Source organism: Neoarius graeffei, chromosome 2 (assembly GCF_027579695.1).
Source record: "Neoarius graeffei isolate fNeoGra1 chromosome 2, fNeoGra1.pri, whole genome shotgun sequence".
Taxonomy (NCBI): Eukaryota; Metazoa; Chordata; class Actinopteri; order Siluriformes; family Ariidae; genus Neoarius; species Neoarius graeffei.
This window is the reverse complement of record NC_083570.1, coordinates 83,439,885-83,463,252: the sequence shown is the minus strand read 5'-3', so window position 1 is coordinate 83,463,252 and position 23,368 is coordinate 83,439,885. Positions and strand designations below refer to the sequence as shown.

The 23,368-nt window shown below is 41.7% G+C and overlaps 1 protein-coding gene across 1 annotated transcript in view; it reads left to right on the top strand.

Annotated features, from left to right (window-relative positions):
- LOC132874138 (immunoglobulin superfamily member 22-like) overlaps window positions 1-23,368 on the top strand; it is a 48,380-nt gene that overhangs the window by 197 nt on the left and 24,815 nt on the right. Inside the window, exons 2-6 of the mRNA XM_060910097.1 lie at window positions 12,808-12,942; window positions 16,506-16,642; window positions 20,622-20,721; window positions 20,816-20,852; window positions 21,175-21,343. Of these exons, the coding sequence (XP_060766080.1) occupies window positions 12,808-12,942; window positions 16,506-16,642; window positions 20,622-20,721; window positions 20,816-20,852; window positions 21,175-21,343 (578 nt within the window). The remainder of the gene's footprint in view (window positions 1-12,807; window positions 12,943-16,505; window positions 16,643-20,621; window positions 20,722-20,815; window positions 20,853-21,174; window positions 21,344-23,368) is intronic.

The following is a 23,368-nucleotide window of genomic DNA, read 5'->3' as shown; positions in this document are numbered from 1 at the left end:
AGTCAAGTCTTGTACCATACAGCACTGTAGCTCAGGATAAGTCAAAATTTCAAGTCAAGTCCAAAGTCCCTAAGTCGATACTCAAGCAAAGTCCTGATTAAGATGCTGGGTGGGTGTGGAGGGTGGAGATATAGGGGTTCTGGCTATCTTAAACGAATTTCAGTTGGCTGGAGTCATGTTCTCCAGGCTCCCAGGTTTTATCCTGAGCTCAGGTTAAGAACTGAAGACCAAAGAACAGCTTTGGCTGTTTTTGTATTGTTAGAGAAGCAGCTTTGGGATCAAAAGGTTGCTGGTTTGATTCCCTGGATCAGAAAAGTTGATAAAGTTCTGGTAATATCAGAAAAAATTTGACTGAAATCTCAGAGTGTGAGTGCTGCTATAATGCTTATCTAAAAGCCATGAATAACAGGGTGGCATTACAATGACACAAATCTACAGGACAGCTATGAATACAAGTTAATTACATTAATTAATATGAAGTAAAATTCACCATCATCATCTTACAACCCCGATTCCAAAAAAGTTGGGACAAAGTACAAATTGTAAATAAAAACGGAATGCAATAATTTACAAATCTCAAAAACTGATATTGTATTCACAATAGAACATAGACAACATATCAAATGTCGAAAGTGAGACATTTTGAAATTTCATGCCAAATATTGGCTCATTTGAAATTTCATGACAGCAACACATCTCAAAAAAGTTGGGACAGGGGCAATAAGAGGCTGGAAAAGTTAAAGGTACAAAAAAGGAACAGCTGGAGGACCAAATTGCAACTCATTAGGTCAATTGGCAATCGGTCATTAACATGACTGGGTATAAAAAGAGCATCTTGGAGTGGCAGTGGCTCTCAGAAGTAAAGATGGGAAGAGGATCACCAATCCCCCTAATTCTGCGCCGACAAATAGTGGAGCCAGGGCCGTGCAAAGCCCTTTGGAGGGGCAGGGACTCAACATTCAAAAAAGGGCACTTGGAACAAATTTTTCACACAAGTTAACTTTATTCAAAACTAAATTTCAATTGCAACTGAACAGTCTGTGTGTGTGTGTGTATGTGTGTGTGTGTGTGTGTGAGTGAGATCCATCTAAATGCTGCAGTATTCTTCAAAGCAGCAGTCTTCGGTTTGCCATGTTCTTGAAAATGTCTATGACAACACTGTATTCAATATGGATATCTTTCTCAATTGCCAGCAGAAGAAGGTCTGACAGCCTAGAATATGTTGTGGACGTCGTCATTCAGCCTTAAGTTTTCGAAGCTGCTAGAATATGTTATTAACGCCGTCGTTCAAACTAAAGTTTCCGAATCTGCCACGTTAATGAAATGGATGGAGCAAACGGTTTAAATATAGCCTAGGCGGCTTCATTAAATGATAAACAACCCTACGCATTTACTGTTGTGTTCTAAGCTGCACAATATTGCATGTTCAGATAAGAAATGAAAGGAGACTTTCAGTGTGACCTTACCATGCCGTTCCTCGCACTGTCTCCCACTGTCAACCGCCTGCATGCGCTTTCTGCACGGAGGTTCACCGAATGCATGAGGTCACGGATTGATGCCCACATTTACATAGAAAAACGTTATTTTATAAATCTATAATTTCATATATTATTGTCAAATTGTAGAGAATATTGATGTTGGAGCTAACTTATCTTTTACAAATATTAAAACAAAACAGTCCCTATGAAAAGGGCACTTTGGACAGCAAACAGAAAAGGGGCAGGGGCTAGAGCACCTGTAGCACCGGTTCATTGCACGTGTGTGAGTGGAGCAATATCAGAAAGGAGTTCGACAGTGTAAAATTGCAAAGAGTTTGAACATATCATCATCTATAGTGCATAATATCATCAAAAGATTCAGAGAATCTGAAAGAATATCTGTGCGTAAGGGTCAAGGCCGGAAAACCATACTAGGTGCTCATGATCTTCAGGCCCTTAGACGGCACTGTATCACATACAGGCATGCTTCTGTATTGGAAATCACAAAATGGGCTCAGGAATATTTCCAGAGAACATTATCTGTGAACACAATTCACCGTGCCATCCGCCGTTGCCAGCTAAAACTCTATAGTTCAAAGAAGAAGCCGTATCTAAACATGATCCAGAAGCGCAGACGTCTTCTCTGGGCCAAGACTCATTTAAAATGGACTGTGGCAAAGTGGAAAACTGTTCTGTGGTCAGACGAATCAAAATTTGAAGTGCTTTATGGAAATCAGGGACGCCGTGTCATTCGGACTAAAGAGGAAAAGGACGACCCAAGTTGTTATCAGTGCTCAGTTCAGAAGCCTGCATCTCTGATGGTATGGGGTTGCATTAGTGCGTGTGGCATGGGCAGCTTACACATCTGGAAAGACACCATCAATGCTGAAAGGTATATCGAGGTTCTAGAGCAACATGTGCTCCCATCCAGACGACGTCTCTTTCAGGGAAGACCTTGCATTTTCCAACATGACAATGCCAAACCACATACTGCATCAATTACAGCATCATGGCTGCGTAGAAGAAGGGTCCGGGTACTGAACTGGCCAGCCTGCAGTCCAGATCTTTCACCCATAGAAAACATTTGGCGCATCATAAAACGGAAGATACGACAAAAAAGACCTAAGACAGTTGAGCAACTAGAATCCTACATTAGACAAGAATGGGTTAACATTCCTATCCCTAAACTTGAGCAACTTGTCTCCTCAGTCCCCAGACGTTTACAGACTGTTGTAAAGAGAAAAGGGGATGTCTCACAGTGGTAAACATGGCCTTGTCCCAACTTTTTTGAGATGTGGTGTTGTCATGAAATTTAAAATCACCTAATTTTTCTCTTTAAATGATACATTTTCTCAGTTATACATTTGATATGTCATCTATGTTCTATTCTGAATAAAATATGGAATTTTGAAACTTCCACATCATTGCATTCTGTTTTTATTTACAATTTGTACTTTGTCCCAACTTTTTTGGAATCGGGGTTGTATTCCATACTCTTCTAGAGCGTCGGAGACCATTTTCCTCCTTGTGGACCTGTTAGCTGTCTTTCTTTTTGCCTCTTGTGAAGTGATGCCAGTCCATTTCCAGATGTTATCCACCCATGTTAGCCTTTGTCTGCCTCATGAGCATCTGCCTTCAGCTCCTCCTTCTAGGGCATGTCTCTCCAGGGAATTATAGTCTCTGGAGATATGTCCATAGTAGTGTAGCTTCCTCATGATTATCATATTTGTTTGTATCATAATTGTAAAGCGTCCTTGGGTTTCTTGAAAGGCGCTATATAAATTTAACTTATTATTATTATTATTATTATTATATTTAATATCACTGCTTTGGTGTTTATTCTTTCCAGGATGGTGTTATTTGTTATCCTTTCAGTGTAAGATACCCTGAGGATTCTTCTATATGTCCACATCTCGAATGCTGTCAATTTCTTTTCATTTGCTGCTTTGATGGATGTGACACTTCATGTCTCACATCCATAAAGTGCAACTAACCATACCAGACTCCTTAGGAGACATAGTTTGGTGTTGATGCTTACAGAGTGGGGGCGGCACGGTGGTGTAGTGGTTAGCGCTGTCGCCTCACAGCAAGAAGGTCCTGGGTTCGAGCCCCGTGGCCGGCGAGGGCCTTTCTGTGTGGAGTTTGCATGTTCTCCCCGTGTCCACGTGGGTTTCCTCCGGGTGCTCCGGTTTCCCCCACAGTCCAAAGACATGCAGGTTAGGTTAACTGGTGACTCTAAATTGACCGTAGGTGTGAATGTGAGTGTGAATGGTTGTCTGTGTCTATGTGTCAGCCCTGTGATGACCTGGCGACTTGTCCAGGGTGTACCCCGCCTTTCGCCCGTAGTCAGCTGGGATAGGCTCCAGCTTGCCTGCGACCCTGTAGAAGGATAAAGCGGCTAGAGATAATGAGATGAGATGAGATGAGACATATGGAAAGACCACTCTGTAAGCATCTCATCATCTCTAGCCACTTTATCCTGTTCTACAGGGTCACAGGCAAGCTGGAGCCTATCCCAGCTGACTACGGGCGAAAGGCAGGGTACACCCTGGACAAGTCGCCAGGTCATCACAGGGCTGACACATAGACACAGACAACCATTCACACTCACACCTACGGTCAATTTAGAGTCACCAGTTAACCTAACCTGCATGTCTTTGGACTGTGGGGGAAACCGGAGCACCCGGAGGAAACCCACGTGGACACGGGGAGAACATGCAAACTCCACACAGAAAGGCCCTCGCCGGCCACGGGGCTCGAACCCAGGACCTTCTTGCTGTGAGGCGACAGCGCTAACCACTACACCACCGTGCCGCCCCCACTCTGTAAGCATCAACACCAAACTATGTCTCCTAAGGAGTCTGGTATGGTTAGTTGCACTTTATGGATGTGAGACATGAAGTGTCACATCCATCAAAGCAGCAAATGAAAAGAAATTGACAGCATTCGAGATGTGGACATATAGAAGAATCCTCAGGGTATCTTACACTGAAAGGATAACAAATAACACCATCCTGGAAAGAATAAACACCAAAGCAGTGATCACATCACATCACATCACATTATCTCTAGCCGCTTTATCCTTCTACAGGGTCGCAGGCAAGCTGGAGCCTATCCCAGCTGACTACGGGCGAAAGGCGGGGTACACCCTGGACAAGTCGCCAGGTCATCACAGGGCTGACACATAGACACAGACAACCATTCACACTCACATTCACACCTACGGTCAATTTAGAGTCACCAGTTAACCTAACCTGCATGTCTTTGGACTGTGGGGGAAACCGGAGCACCCGGAGGAAACCCACGCGGACACGGGGAGAACATGCAAACTCCACACAGAAAGGCCCTCGCCGGCCCCGGGGCTCGAACCCAGGACCTTCTTGCTGTGAGGCGACAGCGCTTCTTTCCATATGTTCCAGAGTTTATTACAGATGGAGCATGTCATTCCTATCCTCCTCCTTATTTCTTTTTTTTTAAATATAATTTTTTGGGCTTTTTGCACCTTTATTGGATAGGACAGTGTAGAGACAGGAAATGAGTGGGAGAGAGAGACGGGGAGGGATCGGGAAATGACCTCAGGCCGGAATCGAACCCGGGTCCCCGGATTTATGGTATGGCGTCTTATCCACCTGAGCCACGACGCCCCCCCTTATTTCTATGCTGCATTCATTTGTGCTATTTAATTCTGCCCTAAAGTATGTGAATCGATGCACTTGTTCAATTTTATTTGACCCGATGTACTGTATATATCTGCTTGTATGGGTATCTTACTAACTACCATAACCTTGGTTTTCTTGACATTCACCAGCACCCCATAATCTGCCGAGACCTGAACCACATGATCTAGAAAAGCTTGTAGGTCTTCTTTGGTTGTGGCTAGGAGGGCAGTGTCATCTACACATATCACAGATTGCTGATTGTTCTTCTTCCTATTTTGATGCCAGAGTTGTCAGGGATTGTGATCCTCATGATTGCCTCGGTGTAGATATTAAAGAAGTGTGGAGAGAGAATGCATCCTTGTCTCACTCCTTTTCCACTGCAGAATGATTGTCTTTCCGAATGGGGAGAATTGTTATTAGGAGAAGTGAAATTAATATTCGTTGATATAAAGCCACCATGCCTTGTAATGGACAGAAAATAATCCTCACTTCCTGAAGCTTGCTGTCATCATTCCATGTTCTCTCTCCTCTTTTACTTTTCCATGAATGACTCCAAGCTCCTTCATCACCTAAATATTTCTCCATTGCTAGTATCTTATCAAGGGCTTGTTTCTGTTTTTCTATGAGCCCAGATCATGCTGATTGATGATGTAAAGAAAATGTAATCATTTTATCCATCATTCAATTATCTATACCGCTTATCCATCAGAGTCACAGGGGAAGCTGGAAACAATCCCAGCTGACTTCAGGTGAGGTACATCCTGGACAGATCATCAGTCTATTGTAGGACTAACACAGAGACAAACAACCATTTACAATCACAATAATGGGTATTTAGAGTAGGCAGATGACCTAATGCACATGTCTTTGGACTGAGGGAGGAAACCAGAGCACCCAGAGGAAACCCACACAGATGTAAGGAGAACATGTAAACTCCACACAGGAAGGCCCCAGTTGGCTGCAAGGCTTGAACCCAGAACCTTCTTGCTGTGAAGTGACAGTGCTCACCACTGGACCACCTGTAATAATTTTACTTTTAAATAAATTACATAAATTATTTTGAAAGTAAATGTATATTTTATTGGGATCATCTCATACATTGTGACAAGTTATAATCTTAAAAGACTGCTAAAAGCGCACAGTGTAAACAATGTAAACAGGTACAAGCCCAGAGAATCATTACATGAAGAAGCCATGGCCTAAAGGTTAGAGAAGCAGCTTTGGGACCAAAAGGTTGCCAGTTTGATTCCCTGGACCAGCAGGAATGGCTGAAGTACCCTTGAGTAAGGCACCTAACCCTCAACTACTCCCTGAATTGCCCACTGCTGTGGGTATGTCAGGGTCCTGTTGTACATTGCTCTGGATAAGAGTGACTGCTAAATGCCTGGAATGTAATTACTTAAGCAAGACTTGCATCAAGCTGAGGACTTAAATGATATATCTCTATGGAGACCACCCCACTAAAGCTTCAAATATTTTACTTCGGCTGAGGCTATATATATATATATATATATATATATATATATATATATATATATACAGGGAGTGCAGAATTATTAGGCAAATGAGTATGTTGACCACATTACCCTCTCTATGCATGTTGGCCTACTCCAAGCTGTATAGGCTTGAAAGCCTCCTACCAATTAAGCATACCAGGTGATGTGCATCTCTGTAATGAAAAGGGGTGTGGTCTAATGACATCAACACCCTATATCAGGTGTGCAAAATTATTAGGCAACTTCCTTTCCTTGGGCAAAATGGGTCAGAAGAGGGATTTGACGGACTCAGAAAAGTCAAAAATAGTGACATATATTGCAAAGGGATGGAGCACTCTTAAAATTGCCCAGCTTTTGAAGCGTGACCATCGAACAATCAAGCGCTTCATTCAAAATAGTCAACAGGGTCGCAAGAAGCGCGTTGAAAAAAAAAGGCGCAAACTAACTGCCCGTGAACTGAGGAAAGTCAAGCGTGAAGCTGCCAAGATGCCACTCGCCACCAGTTTTGCCATATTTCAGAGCTGCAACATCACTGGAGTGTCAAAAAGCACAAGGTGTGCAATACTCAGGGACACGGCCAAGGTAACAAAGGCTGAAAAACGACCACCACTGAACAAGACACACAAGATGAAACGTCAAGACTGGGCCAAGAAGTATCACAAGACTGATTTTTCTAAGGTCTTATGGACAGATGAAATGAGAGTGAGTCTTGATGGGCCAGATGGATGGGCTCGTGGCTGGATCAGCAAAGGGCAGAGAGCTCCAGTCCGACTCAGACACCAGCAAGGTGGAGGTGGGGTACTGGTATGGGCTGGTATCATCAAAGATGAGCTTGTGAGACCTTTTCGGGTTGAGGATGGCGTCAAGCTCAACTCCCAGTCCTATTGTCAGTTTTTGGAAGACACCTTCTTCAAGCAGTGGTACAGGAAGAAGTCAGCATCCTTCAAGAAAAACATGATTTTCATGCAGGACAATGCTCCATCACACGCATCCAAGTACTCCACAGCATGGCTGGCCAGAAAGGGTCTAAAGGAAGAAAGATTAATGACGTGGCCTCCTTGTTCACCTGATCTGAACCCCATAGAAAACCTGTGGTCCCTCATCAAATGTGAGATCTACAAGGAGGGGAAACAGTACACATCTCTGAACAGTGTCTGGGAGGCTGTGGTTGCTGCTGCACGCAATGTTGATCGCAAACAGATCAAAACACTGACCGAATCCATGGATGGCAGGCTTTTGAGTGTCCTTGTAAAGAAAGGTGGCTATATTAGTCACTGATTTGTTTTTTTTTTTTTTTGAATGCCAGCAATGTATATTAGTGAATGTTGAGTTGTTATATTGGTTTCCCTGGTGAAAATAAATTAGTGAAATGGGTATATGTTTGTTTTTTGTTAAGTTGCCTAATAATTATGCGCAGTTATAGTCACCTGCACACACAGATATCCTCCTAAGATAGCTAAAACTAAGAAAGCCCTACTCCAACTTCCAAAAAATACTCAGCTTTGATATTTATGAGTCTTTTGGGTTCATCAAGAACATAGTTGTTTTTCAATAATAAAACTAATCCTCAAAAATACAACTTGCCTAATAATTCTGCACTCCCTGTATATATATATATACAGTGGTGCTTGAAAGTTTGTGAATCCTTTAGAATTTTCTATATTTCTGCATAAATATGACCTAAAACATCATCAGATTTCCACACAAGTCCTAAAAGTAGACAAAGAGAACCAAGTTAAACAAATGAGACAAAAATATTGTACTTGGTCATTTATTTATTGAGGAAAATGATCCAATATTACATATCTGTGAGTGGCAAAAGTATGTGAACTTTTGCTTTCAGTATCTGGTGTGACCCCCTTGTGCAGCAATAACTGCAACTAAACATTTCCAGTAACAGTTGATCAGTCCTGCACACCGGCTTGGAGGAATTTTAGCCCATTCCTCCGTACAGAACAGCTTCAACTCTGGGATGTTGGTGGGTTTCCTCAGATAAACTGCTTGTGTCAGGTCCTTCCACAACATTTCGATTGGATTAAAGTCAGGACTTTGACTTGGCCATTCCAAAACATTAACTTTATTCTTCTTTAACCATTCTTTGGTAGAACGACTTGTGTGCTTAGGGTCGTTGTCTTGCTTCATGACCCACCTTTTCTTGAGATTCAGTTCATGGACAGATGTCCTGATATTTTCCTTTAGAATTCGCTGGTATAATTCAGAATTCATTGTTCCATCAATGATGGCAAGCCGTCCTGGCCAAGATGCAGCAAAACAGGCCCAAACCATGATACTACCACCACCATATTTCACAGATGGGATAAGGTTCTTATGCTGGAATGCAGAGTTTTCCTTTCTCCAAATATAACGCTTCTCATTTAAACCAAAAAGTTCTATTTTGGTCTCATCCGTCCACAAAACATTTTTCCAATAGTCTTCTGGCTTGTCCATGTGATCTTTAGCAAACTCCAGATGAGCAGCAATGTTCTTTTTGGAGAGCAGTGGCTTTCTCCTTGCAACCCTGCCATGCACACTATTGTTGTTCAGTGTTCAAGTTTATTTGTACAGCGCTTTTAACAATAAACATTGTCGCAAAGCAGCTTTACAGAATTTGAACGACTTAAAACATGAGCTAATTTTATCCCTAATCTATCCCCAATGAGCAAGCCTGTGGCGACGGTGGCAAGGAAAAACTCCCTCAGACGACATGAGGAAGAAACCTCGAGAGGAACCAGACTCAAAAGGGAACCCATCCTCATTTGGGCAACAACAGACAGCCTGACTATAATATTAACAGTTTTAACAGGTATAACCCTCAACTGTCCTCATGGGGCCGTCCTTCACAGGAGTGGGGCGATAAAACTCCGACCAGACACAGGGCACCAGGATAGATCAAGCAGGTCCGAGGGGCAGAAGAGGCCAGCATCTCAATCCCAGGATCAACATGTAACTCAGAGGGACAGATGGGGGGGGGAGAGAAAGAAAACACGTTGTTAGGTATGCCCTAAAAATGACAAGTATTAAATCTGTGTGGTAGGCTCGCAGAGACGAGAGTCTTTACATCAGGCATGACGCACAATGGCATGTTAATATGGTAAAAAATATATCATGACCTGCTCTGGCTGAATGCTTGATTGGGTGATGGGAGCACACTCCTCAGCAATGATGAGATGCAGATGGGACCCTTAGGCCTGGCCAAGACAATTCAGTTACATTTCACCGGGTCTGGGACATGCAACAGAACGTCTGACGGCCGATTCCCTGCAGGCTACGATAGCCAGTCGAGGTCCCCACCGTCTCCACCAAAAGATTTCCTGTTGACTCCATGTAACTCAGAGGGACAGATTTGGGGTGGGGGGGGGGGGGAAGAGAAAGAAAACACAGGTGGTTAGGTATGCCCAATGTCACCTGAATAAGTAGGAACAGTATACATATTGCACCGAGTACAAGCAGGGACTCCGGCAACTAACTATGACAGCATAACTAAAAGGAGAGAGCCAGAAGGTAACACAGGCATGAGGGAGCCCCGGGACATAAAGCAGCCAGCCACTGCACCGTCAACAAACTCGAGTGAGCAAGCGAGTGGGGACTGACAGCATCCATACATCCCAGTTTACCACAACACTCTATGTCTGAGGACCCTCCAGATCTACTCCTTTACCTCATAAACACCATTAACAAAAGGCTTGACTAAACAGATATGTGTTCTCCTGATGGTGGACTCATGAACATTAACATTAGCCAATGTGAGAGAGGCCTTCAGTTGCTTAGACCCTGGGGTCCTTTGTGACCTTACCGACTATTACATGCCTTGCTCTTGGAGTGATCTTTGTTGGTTGGCCACTGCTGGGGAGGGTAACATTCATCCATCCATTCATCCATCCATTCATTATCTGTAGCCGCTTATCCTGTTCTACAGGGTCGCAGGCAAGCTGGAGTCTATCTCAGCTGGCTATGGGCGTGAGGCAGACCCGGCGGCAGAAGCGGTCTAGTAGCCGGGCATTGCACTGGCTGGGGGTGGGCACGCATCGGCGAACCCAATTTTACTAGGGGGGTCTGGGGGCATGCTCCCCCGGAAGAAATTTTTGAAAAAAACACTCTAAAATGGTGTATTTTGAGCTCTTCAGACACCCTGTTCCGCTGCTATATATTGTCCGTCACGGAGTACATTTGTAGGGAATATTCCGTTTCATACGGAATATTGGCAGTATTCCGTTTGCGCACGAGTCATGTTGTAAACTCGTTCCGAATACCCAACACTGAATGCGCAAACGGATGATTGTGATCAATGTTGACAGCAAATTAAGATTGATATTTACAATTAAGAGTGCGCAACAGAAGATTACATCACACTCATCCTCCCTGCACAAAGCCTAACTGCAGTAATTGAATCCCTTCTAAGTGAAACCATGCGCATTAAAAGTTTTATGTCTCAAATCTAGTTTTGTGAAGCATGACAACATTAATCTTTAATACAGATTTTTTTTAGGTTAACTGAAACGTCAAAACCAGTTTCTTACCTCCAGTGCTTAGTTTGCAAATCAAACGCCAAGTGCATGACAGCGCAGGGCTGACGAGATGGGCGCAGGCCGAAACGTTAAGAAAACAGTGTGTCATGTATACACATTTTAAATTAAGGACTTTTTCTTTAATATTATGCCCTTTTTTTAAAAAAAAAAAGAAAAGCATTTAACTGTAGTAGCCTGCGATTTATTTATTTATTTATTTATTTTAAATATTGTGTTAAGCTGTTGGCCCTAGCCTATGACAGGGCAGGCGGGCCCACACTAGGGTGGGCCCACGTGACTAAATGGGCGGGCCCGGCCCCCAAAGGCCATGGGCGGGCCATCGCGCCGGGCCCGGCGAGAGGCGGGAGGGTAACAACGGTCTTGAATTTCCTCCATTTGTACACAATCTGTCTGACTGTGGATTGGTGGAGTCCAAACTTTTTAGAAATGGTTTTGTAACCTTTTCCAGCCTGATGAGCATCAACAACACTTTTTCTGAGGTCCTCAGAAATCTCCTTTGTTTGTGCCATGATGCACTTCCACAAACATGTGTTGTGAAGATCAGACTTTGATAGATCCCTGTTCTTTAAATAAAACAGGGTGCCCACTCACACCTGATTGTCATCCCATTGATTGAAAACACCTGACTCTAATTTCACCTTCAAATTAACTGCTAATCCTAGAGGTTCACATACTTTTGGCACTCACAGATATGTAATATTGGATCATTTCCCTCAATAAATAAATGACCAAGTATAATTTTTTTCTCATTTGTTTAAATGGGTTCTGCAGAAGTGTTTAGACTTAAATGGAGGATATGTAGAGAAATAGCTTTGTTATTTTCATAAATAAAGATTTTTTTCATTTGTCTTCAAACTTTTTGACTTACCCTCATATATGAGTATGTTTATTACAGGCATTTACATAGCAGACACTCTTTAACCAGAGCAACGTTCAACAACAGGGTGCATGACACAGTATTCCTGGAGCAGAGAGGGTTAAGGGCCTTGTTCAAGGGCCCAATAGTGCCAGCTTGTCAGTACTGGGGCTTGAACCCATGACCTTCAGATCAGTAACCCAGAGCCACAACTGCCCTCACAATATAAAATCACAAATAGCAGCCAGTCAATCTGTACATTCCCGGGGGGAGGGAGCTCAATCATGGACTAGAACACTCATTATGGTAAAGCCAGAAACAGACAGTAGAACATCAGACTTTCTATGATGGCTTTAGTTCTTGAAAACTTTTTATTTTTGTAGAACCAAACACTAGTTGTGAGTGTCAGAGACTCCAGACTTGAGCTACATCAGTGAATGATGTTTAGTTGATTTTTCGGATTAATTTTAAATTCATTCTTAGCTGTTTTTCACGTCAAACATGGCAGATGTTCAGCAAGCTCTGCTTTGCCTAAGTCTGCAATGATTAATTGAGTGGGATAATTATAATGAGAATGAACAGGCTGCTATGGATTTTTTTCCTTATTGTATTCATCTGCAATTATTAGACATGTAAATTACAGTGGCTTATAACTGTGTGGATAAGGATGGATAAAGATGGTTAAGTATTGAATTAATGGTTGCTTGTGTGTCTATATTTAATACCCGTATGTGTGTGTATACTTTACTGTGTAAGTGTGTGGGATACGAACCTTACAGTTTTGTCTTACAGAGCAGTCAGCAGTACAGCGTAAGACCTCAGCTGTGATGGAATCATTCAGTCAGGTACAGAAGAGCTCTGAAATCCCTCCAGGAGAGAGTATTCCTGAGTTTGAAGAGAGACCTCACCCTGTTACAGCTCAGGAAGGTGAGATGGCCTCACAGCTCACATCGTTAGCAGAATAATGATTCAGTATGAATGCTTATAGTCCATTTTTATTATCTCCATGGTAACACTACAATTATTAGTCATATACTCAGTTATGCTGCATGCTCTATAATTAAAACATTGAGTGAATAAACAGTTTAAAACTCAGATGGATGGAAGCAGAACCATTTCACGGTTGGCTAAAGAAATCGCAGTTGAAAAAGCTCTCATTTCTACTACAAGTCATAAGATGTCTTTTTATAACACCGACATTTTTAATTAGTTTCATTTCTGCCTGACATTCTATGTTCCTAACAAATCTAAAATGGAAGTGATGTGACAGCTAATACCCATCACTGTAATCTATCTATTGTTTAATCTATCAGTCACAAACTGCAGGTTTGATAATCACAAATAGTGTCAAAATAGTAACACCACAAGCTTTCATTCAAATTAAACTCCTTCTCACATAACAACAGTCACTCCAGCCTACATAAACACATTACACAGGAATTGTAAGAAATATCACACATCACAAAAACAGCACAACATGGCTAACAATGTTAACAAAAATACTCATAGACATTCATCCATTATCCGTAACCACTTATCCTGTACAGGGTCACAGGCAAGCTGGAGCCTATCCCAGCTGACTATGGGCGAGAGGCGGGGTACACCCTGGACAAGTCACCAGATCATCACAGAGCTGACACATAGAGACAAACAACCATTCACACTCACATTCACACCTACAGTCAATTTAGAGTCACCAATTAGCCTAACCTGCATGTCTTTGGACTGTGGGGGAAACCGGAGCACCCGGAGGAAACCCACGCAGACATGGGGAGAAAATGCAAACTCCACACAGAAAGGCTCTCGTCGGCTATTGGACTCGAACCCAGAACCTTCTTGCTGTGAGGCGACAATGCTAACCACTACACCACCATGCCGCCCTATCATAAACAATGAACTGATATTCAACTTGTGCTTTTAAGGTAATCGTAAAGTTCTTTGCTAACTGTCATGACTTCTGTGCAATATTCAAATGAGCAAATGCCTTAAATTGTCTCTGCCAGTTATTAGTAATTTAGCAACCAGTTATTTTCATCACAGTTATCATCACACTAACTAATATTTGAGAGATTAGGAATTAAGTTAGTTAGGAATGGTAAAGTCGTGTAGCATTTACCATTAGCCTTAGCTAATGGTAAATGCTACATGACTTTACCATTGGAAACTAAAATCAGGGTATGATTTGAGGAATCTGGCTTTTTTTAAAGTAAATCTAGAAGTTTTTACTTTTCTGCTTTAACTGGAGTGAAGAATTTGAAGCTGTACGTCAACATTTCCCATGTAGATTTTTTTCTTCTTCTTTTAATAGCATTACATGCACTGATAAAGTCCCTCAAGTGCCAGGTCTTCCCAGGCAGTCTCCTGTCCCAGTACAAACCAGGCCCTGTTTCTCTAGCCCTCAGACTCTCACCTGTAAAAAGTTAGGGTTACAGTTCTCTGGTAACCACAAGAGCTTGATTCCCTACTCACATCTGTATTGCAGCATTCCTCACCAGATAGGAGTAGGTACCATTTTTATAACGGTTTTTGATATAACCCAACCACAAGTAGAACTCATGATCTCCCAGTCAAGAGGAGGACATGCTAACCACTAGCCCACCTCCCAGTCATACTGATAATAAGCAGCAGTTAAATGATAAAATAAATTGTGTAGTTCTTAAGTTTCAGATTTCATGTAGTTAAGGGAGGAAACATTAAAAGTAGAATCCATCCATTTTGGCATATCACTACAGTGATGTGGCCACTCTGACTGCTTCAGCTATCAAAATCTCTAGGGAACATTACAGTAGTGGTTTCCTATTGACTTCTACTGGATTATTATAAAGGTTTTCTCCTCTCAACCATTCACACTCACATCTATGGACAATTTAGAGCCACCACTTAGCCTAACCTGCATGTCTTTGGGGGAAACCAGAGCATCCGGAGGAAACCCACGCAAACACAGAGAGAACACATAGACTCCACACAGAAAGGCCCCCGTTGGCCACTGGGCTTGAATCCAGGACCTTCTTGCTATAAGGCAACAGCGCTAACCACTACACCACCGTGCCACCAAAAGTAGAATAGAAAACGAAATTTAAAAAATAGTGAAGGAAATTTGGAACAAATACTAAGAATAATCTGTACAGAATCTGTAGTGTCGCACACAATGTATTGCCCATTTTTAACACCTCCATCCATTATCTGTAGCCGCTTATCCAGTTCTTCAGGATCGCAGGCAAGCTGGAACCTGTCCCAGCTGACTACATGCGAGAGGCGGGGTACACCCTGGATAAGTCGCCAAGTCATCGCAGGGCTGACACACATAGACAAACAACAATTCACACTTACACCTATGATCAATTTAGAGCCACCAATTAGCCTAACCTGCATGTCTTTGGACTGTGGGGGAAACCGGAACACCCAGAGGAAACCCACACAGACACAGGGAGAACATGCAAACTCCACACAGAAATGCCCTTGTCAGCTGCTGAACTCGAACCCAGGACCTTCTTGCTGTGAGGCAACAGCACTAACCACTACACCACTATAAGTCGAATAGAAAATGAAATAAAAAAAATAGTGAAGGAAATTTGAAACAAATCTCATCTCCTCATCTCATTACCTCTAGCCGCTTTATCCTGTCCTACAGGGTCGCAGGCAAGCTGGAGCCTATCCCAGCTGACTACGGGCGAAAGGCAGGGTACACCCTGGACAAGTCGCCAGGTCATCACAGGGCTGACACATAGACACAGACAACCATTCACACCTACGGTCAATTTAGAGTCACCAGTTAACCTAACCTGCATGTCTTTGGACTGTGGGGGAAACCGGACCACCCGGAGGAAACCCACACAGACATGGGGAGAACATGCAAACTCTGCACAGAAAGGCCCTCGCCAGCCACGGGGCTCGAACCTGGACCTTCTTGCTGTGAGGCAACAGCGCTAACCACTACACCACCGTGCTGCCCATTTGGAACAAATATTAGAATAATCTGTACAGAATCTGTAGTGTCCCACACAATGTACTGCCCATTTTTAATACCTGTTATATATTATACAGAAGCAATTACACATATTTTAAATAGACATTTACCGTAAACAAAATGCACAGTGTGGGAGGTTTATACTCAGATTTGAACACTTGGCTGTTGCTGAAATTTTAACTCCTAACTCAGTACTGAATAGCTTCAGTACTGAAGAAACCATTTCTGCTCTGCTTGTAATACGGGTAGTAAAAAAATCTTTTGGACAGACCTAGAAAAGCTGCTTCTGAATTATACATTGTTAAGTCCATCAAAACACGGTGAAGCTTGTCATGATATGGAGCAAGAACACAGAAGTGCTTTGCTGCAAGCACCAAAGACAGAGTTTTTCAGGTGAATTGTATAAGTTATGACGAAGTCAGCCAAGGTCTGGTCGTTTTAGGTCTTTCGGTGTAGTTCTTTGCATGACAGAACAGCATTTCTACCTAACTTTTCATTAATAATTTGTCATCTGATTTTACAGAGGATAATGCCATCTTCAAAGCAAAAGTATCTGGCAAACCAACTCCTAATATAACCTGGGCCAGAGAAAGTGGCAAGCAGCTGGCCAAGGGTGCCAAGACTTTCTATGATGACATCAATAAGTATTATGTATTAAAGGTGAGGGACCAGTGAACTCTATTTATATCAGGCCTTATATGAAGCCATTCTGTGCTTCTGGATGCACATGGGAAAATGACTGGCTCAGGTTTATACAGTGTAGAAACCATGGCAGTGGCATTTACATCAGTGATATTTTAAGTATTCTGGAGGAGTGAAAGATGGAGTATATCATATCATGTATAATGATGCGGTGATAAAGTTCTTTATATCCATAATGTCAGCATGTCTCTGACAAACTCATAGCGGACCAAAAACACGTATTATTAATATAGTGTGATGTCACTTATCGCATTTAAGACAGTTAATCAAGCTGCAATGAGAAATGAGTGAGACATGAATAAAATAAGAGAAGACACCCAGCTGCGGTGAAAAAAAAATCTGTATTTGGATTGAGACATGTACTATTCTTCAATCTCTAAGGAGCACCTTACACCAAACAAGTAAGGTCTCCGATGGGACAATGTGAGGAACACTGAAATGTTTCTACATGGAGCTTTTTTCTCTTTGTATTTAGTGTTTCAGTGTAAGGACTTGTGAGTTCATGTGACAGGTGAAAAGCCGATATGAACCAGTTACCGTAGCAAGATAACCAGCTATTGATTCAGCGATATATTGTTTTAATTTGCTGTTATACCAGAGTGCTATTGAATTCTTGATCATGTTTGCTCAGAAGGTGTTGTTTAATTTTCTATAGCAGCAGCTCTGACAATAGTTTGGACTGAAATGCAAATGACAGGTTGTTGCTGTTGTTGTTTTTTTAGAACATACACATATTCTAAAAGGTTATTGTTTCGATAGTAACAACTTACACAGGGACTTGGATGGTGAAAGCTCCACATAAACACATCTAAAAACATGTGTTTCTATGTATGAGAACTTTTATTTTTTTTTGGAAGGAGGCTCCACTGTAACTCCAAAAAGACAGGAGGCTGAGCTGGAGGTAGCACAGTTGAAGATGTTGAGATTCTCACTGGGAGTGACAAAGTTGGACAAGATTAGAAATGAGAATATTTGAGGGATAGCGTATGTCGGACAGCTTGAAGACAAAGTGAGAGGCAAGCCTGAGATGGTTTGGGCACATACAGAGGAGAGATCCAGGGTATATTGGGAAAAGAATGCTGGAGATGGAGTTGCCAGGTAGAAGGAAAAGAGGAAGACCAAAGATGAGATTTATGGATGTGATGAAGGAGGACATGAGGACAGTTCGTGCTACAGAAAAAGACATGGAGGACAGGAGGAGATGGAGGGACATTATCTGCTATGGCGATCCCTAATAGGAACAGGCAGAAGAAGAAGAAGAAGAAGGCTCCAGTGTAACTTTAAGGTTGTTTAGCATGGGAAAGTCTTAAGAACACAGGGATTTGCACTTTCTGATTTCTTGTTCTCTGGTACAAAAAAGCAAGGCAGCTAACTGTTGGCAGATTGCTGATTGTGAAGGCATAAACCAGTTTGATATGTGCTGTTTTTGAAAATGAATCAACTTCAAGGTGTTAACAGTACCTGGGGTGCATTAGGGTGCTTCACTCCATTGCACCATTGATTCATTTCCTATATATTTTCCATCATGTTTTGTTTTATTCCTTACTTACTAAATATTGAACGTTGCAGAACTACACAGTTTAACACAGCACTCCATTAATAATAAATAATCTTTATTGAGGAAGCCAACTTCACTGGGGGGTGATTTACAGAGGAGTCCTCCAAAATAAACATATAAACAAGTGTTGCCAGGCAAAATAAACCTCGCCTGGTAGCACTTATGATGAATATGAAGGAAGATATCACGAAAAAAAATAGGTACCCTATGGGTACATGTGGCTACTGCTTATGAAAAATAAAATTGTTTTCTGATACCATGTCCATACAGTAAATATAGCATATATATTTAGTCTCTGAGTCAGTAGCCACAAAAAATGAAGTGTAATCCAAAAATGAACAATTTCAAAATCACGGAAGTAAAATATACCAAGTGTCTGTACTTTATATTATTCTACCCTTACCTCTTACAGTTTACGAAACTGAAACCTCCGAACCGAGGCTGACATACACACGCTGTCACCATGACCCAAACTCTTATTTCCTGGAAATGGCCCGGCGCTAGAGCTCAGTGGAACACGCTTTCCCTCTGTAATAAGCATAAACATGTCTGAAAGCGATTTCTTTAGTCTAGTCCATTTATTTTGAATGGTGAACTGAATTGTATACACTTACCGGCCATTTTAATCAGAACACGTGTATGCACATGCGCAGTGTGTGACTGTTACACCTACATTCTTACAGCATGATGACATAGTGGCTCGCGCCTCTACTATATGAGGCAGTAGCCACAACAAAAACGATTTTGACCTTTTTGGTGACCTTGACCAGATGACCCTCAAAATGTTGGAGGTTCTATTTGAGACCAATGCCCATCTATCCTGAAAGTTTCATGAAGATTGATCCAGCCGTTTTCTCGTAATATTGTTAACAAAAAAACAAAGAAACCCGACCGAAAGCAATACCTCGCCCCATGGTGGACTCCGTCCCGAGCGAGATAATAATATAAATATATGATAATATAAATAAACAATACATTAAAAATAGAAATATAATTAAAATAACTAGATTCTGTATTAAATTCTGTATTACTTATCCAAAAGTAAAGTAAGATCAATGCCGTTATACTACACCACCACAATCATGATCACCAGAATCCCTTCCAGCTCATCATAAATGATAAACTAAAAAGGACCCTGTCAACATGAATAATACAATAGCAATAACCTTAAGTATACTCATTGATACATTAAACTGAAACTCTAGCCACGTTTAAAAACTACTAACGTAGGCACTTCTCTAAGAGAGAGGTCTAAGGAGTTCCAGCCATCAGCAGCAAAGTTAATGGTAGACCAATGTCCCCATCTCCTATGGTTTTACGGATATTAAACTGTGGTTTAACATCCATAAAATGGTTTTACAGATGTTATTTCTGGACCTAGTATTATAGTTATGAAAATTCTTATTGAACGAGCACTGAAAGGCTTGGTAAACAAAAATGGCATGGTGTTCAGCCCTACAGCGCTTTAATGGCTTCCAGTGAAGCTTCCCAAGTGCATTGCTGGCAGAGGTGCATGGGGGGAGATCTAAGATAAGTCCATTTCCAATTTCTGCATAATCTTCTCCTCTCTGGGCAGCTACATATTTTACAAGGAAGATAATTTTGGTGTCATTTTTCCAAACTAGGGATGGAAGTACAATATCTCCAATTGGGAGTACAATAGCAAAAACTAATTTTAAATCTTGCAGTTCTCAGTGGTTGGAATTGACAACCTTTTCTCAAATCGATTGCCCTTCCAGAAAATTCAATTGCATTTATAATGTTCAATTGATTCACATGTGAAAATGACACATGGTATTTAGACACTTCATGTTACATTTTCACATGTGATTTTTACCACATTTTTTCACATGATCACATATTGTTTATATGATGTCCCATGTGTATATGTTACTACATATGAGCAATGCTGAAATGCATTTTATTCACATAATCCCAGGTGGAGAAACTTATGATCAGAAGTGAAATATATGTGGTTTTTCGGTATGGGTGAGACAATGTTATTAGTTTTGTACTCACAGTCTAAATGCCTGAACAATACTCCCATTTATCAAGAAAGCATGGTTAATAAACATTTAACAAAAGTAAATGAGTAGATTTTGTACTGTGTGCTATTTCCAGTTTTGTGCCTTAAGAGAAGTTTAATTTGCCATTAGGAAGTAATTAAGATGTACATGCTGACATATTAATTGTCTCCTACCATCTGTTTTATGACTGAAAATAGCTCCACTAGTGCACAATTAATCCATAGATGCCAAGCTGCTCCCTGTTGGTCATCAGCAGTACTGCAGCTTTTAACTCCCAGTGTCCTTCAGTTTTGAAATTCTGCTTTTCACACAAACATTTTTCTCATTTTATTTTATTATATGTATTCACTAGATTAAAAATCTAACTCTGGAGGATGCTGATGTGTACAAGTGCATCGCATCTAATGAACACGGGGATGCCATTTACTCCATCTCACTCGTTGTTACTGAAAGTAAGTTTGTGTTTCTAATAAAGCAAGTATTACAAGAAGAACAGGATTTTTCACGAATCACTCCCTTGTTTTTTATGTCTTGCCTTCTCCTTAGATCCTGCACTGGACTTTAAGAAGAAGCTGAAGAAACGGTAAAATGAAAGAAACAGATTTGCCAGCTTTACATTTTGTCATGTTTCAGATTTGCAGATATAGACTAATTTCCAGTACAGGGAGAAACCCAAACTGCTTGCATAGTTTCCCTAACCCCACCCCTGATTCAAACCACAACTCCAGACATATTCTCTTTGTGACAGTTTTGCCAGGCATGTAAGAGCAGCATTATTCATAAAGACACCATGTGTTACCTTCTACCATCTATTTTACTGAATATACATTCTAGCAGATCCACTCCAGGTAGAATATACTGTATGTTTTGCTTGAGAGTTTGAAAGCAGCAATTATCTGATGCAGGAGTGTAGAGAAGCGAGAGAAGAAGCCTCCAACTGAAGAGGAGATGCTGAAGATTCTGTCTGGAGCTGATAAGAAGGACTACGAGCGCATCTGCTTTGAATACGGCTTCACTGACTTCAGAGGCATCCTCAAAAAACTCAAGGAGATGAAGAAAAATGTGGATGTGGAAGTGGGTATCAAATGGAACAGAAATAGCAGAAATAATCCTAAATGCAGTATATTTTAGACAGCCCTCCTTACAAACACTTAAACTCCAGGATCTGTTGGCAATTCAATATTACATTCTTGACTTTCATAACTACATACAGTACCTTTCTTCCTGTTAGTTTCACTGTAGTTACTGAATAAGTCACAATTCACAGTTACTACAGTAAATAATGTGTATCCCTAAATAAGGAATCTTAAACCATTAAAAATGATCTATATAGAATAATAAGTTGTTTAATATATTTTAATGCACAACAAATTCTAAGAATGGCCCAGAAATATCTATATACGTTTACCCAGGATCTATGAATATCCATCCATCCATTTTGGCATATCACTATAGTGACATGGTCACTCTGACAGCTTCAGCCATCAAAGTGTCTAGGTTTACTTTTGCCTTCTACTGGATTATTATAGAGGTTTTCTCCTTTCAACCATTCACACTCACCTTGGAGCCACCAATTAACCTAACCTGCATGTCTTTGGACTGTGGAGGAAACCGGAGCACCCGGAGGAAACCCATACAGACAGAGAGAGAACATGCAGACTCCACATAGAAAGGCTCCCGTCAGCTGCTGGGCTCGAACCCAGCACCTTCTTACTGTGAAGCAACAGTGCTAACCACTTGCACCACCATCTACGAATATACATATGTCAAAAAAAAAGTCAAAGTTCCTCCTGTGCCAGGACCTGGTCTTCCTAGGCAGTCTCCAATCCCAGTACTAACCAGGCCCTTAAGGCACATTGGGTGGCATCGATCTCCACTTCTATAGCCCTCGGCCTCTCACCCATTATACAGCTAGAGTTACAGTGGGGGGGGCAGTTCTCCGGTAAACACAAGAATTTGACTCCTCACTCACATCTGTATTGCAGCGTGCCTTGCCAGATGGCAGTAGGTACCATTTTTATGATGGTCTTTGGTATAACCCAACCACGAGTAGAACTCGTGATTTCGCAGTCGAGAGGCAGACATGCTAACCACTAGGCCAGCTCGCAGTAATATACATACAGTGGGGCAAAAAAGTATTTAGTCAGCCACCAATTGTGCAAGTTATCCCACTTAAAAAGATGAGAGACGCCTGTGATTTTCATCATAGGTACATTTCAACTATGAGAGACAGAATGGGGGAAAGAATCCAGGAAATCACATTGTAGGATTTTTAATGAATTAATTGGTAAATTCCTTGGTAAAATAAGTATTTGGTCACCTACAAACAAGCAAGATTTCTGGCTCTCACAGACCTGTAACTTCTTCTTTAAGAGGCTCCTCTGTCCTCCACTCGTTACCCGTATTAATGGCACCTGTTTGAACTCGTTATCAGTATAAAAGACACGTGTCCACAACCTCAAACAGTCACACTCCAAACTCCACTATGGCCAAGACCAAAGAGCTGTCAAAGGACACCAGAAACAAAATTGTAGACCTGCACCAGGCTGGGAAGACTGAATCTGTAATAGGTAAGCAGCTTGGTGTGAAGAAATCAACTGTGGGAGCAATTATTAGAAAATGGAAGACATACAAGACCACTGATAATCTCCCTCGATCTGGGGCTCCACGCAAGATCTCACCCCGTGGGGTCAAAATGATCACAAGAACGGTGAGCAAAAATCCCAGAACCACACAGGGGGACCTAGTGAATGACCTGCAGAGAGCTGGGACCAAAGTAACAAAGGCTACCATCAGTAACACACTACGCCGCCAGGGACTCAAATCCTGCAGTGCCAGACATGTCCCCCTGCTTAAGCCAGTACATGTCCAGGCCCGTCTGAAGTTTGCTAGAGAGCATTTTGATGATCCAGAAGAGGACTGGGAGAATGTCATATGGTGAAATGAAACCAAAATAGAACTTTTTGGTAAAAAAAAAGTCGTGTTTGGAGGAGAAAGAATGCTGAGTTGCATCCAAAGAACACCATACCTACTGTGAAGCATGGGGGTGGAAACATCATGCTTTGGGGCTGTTTTTCTGCAAAGGGACCAGGACGACTG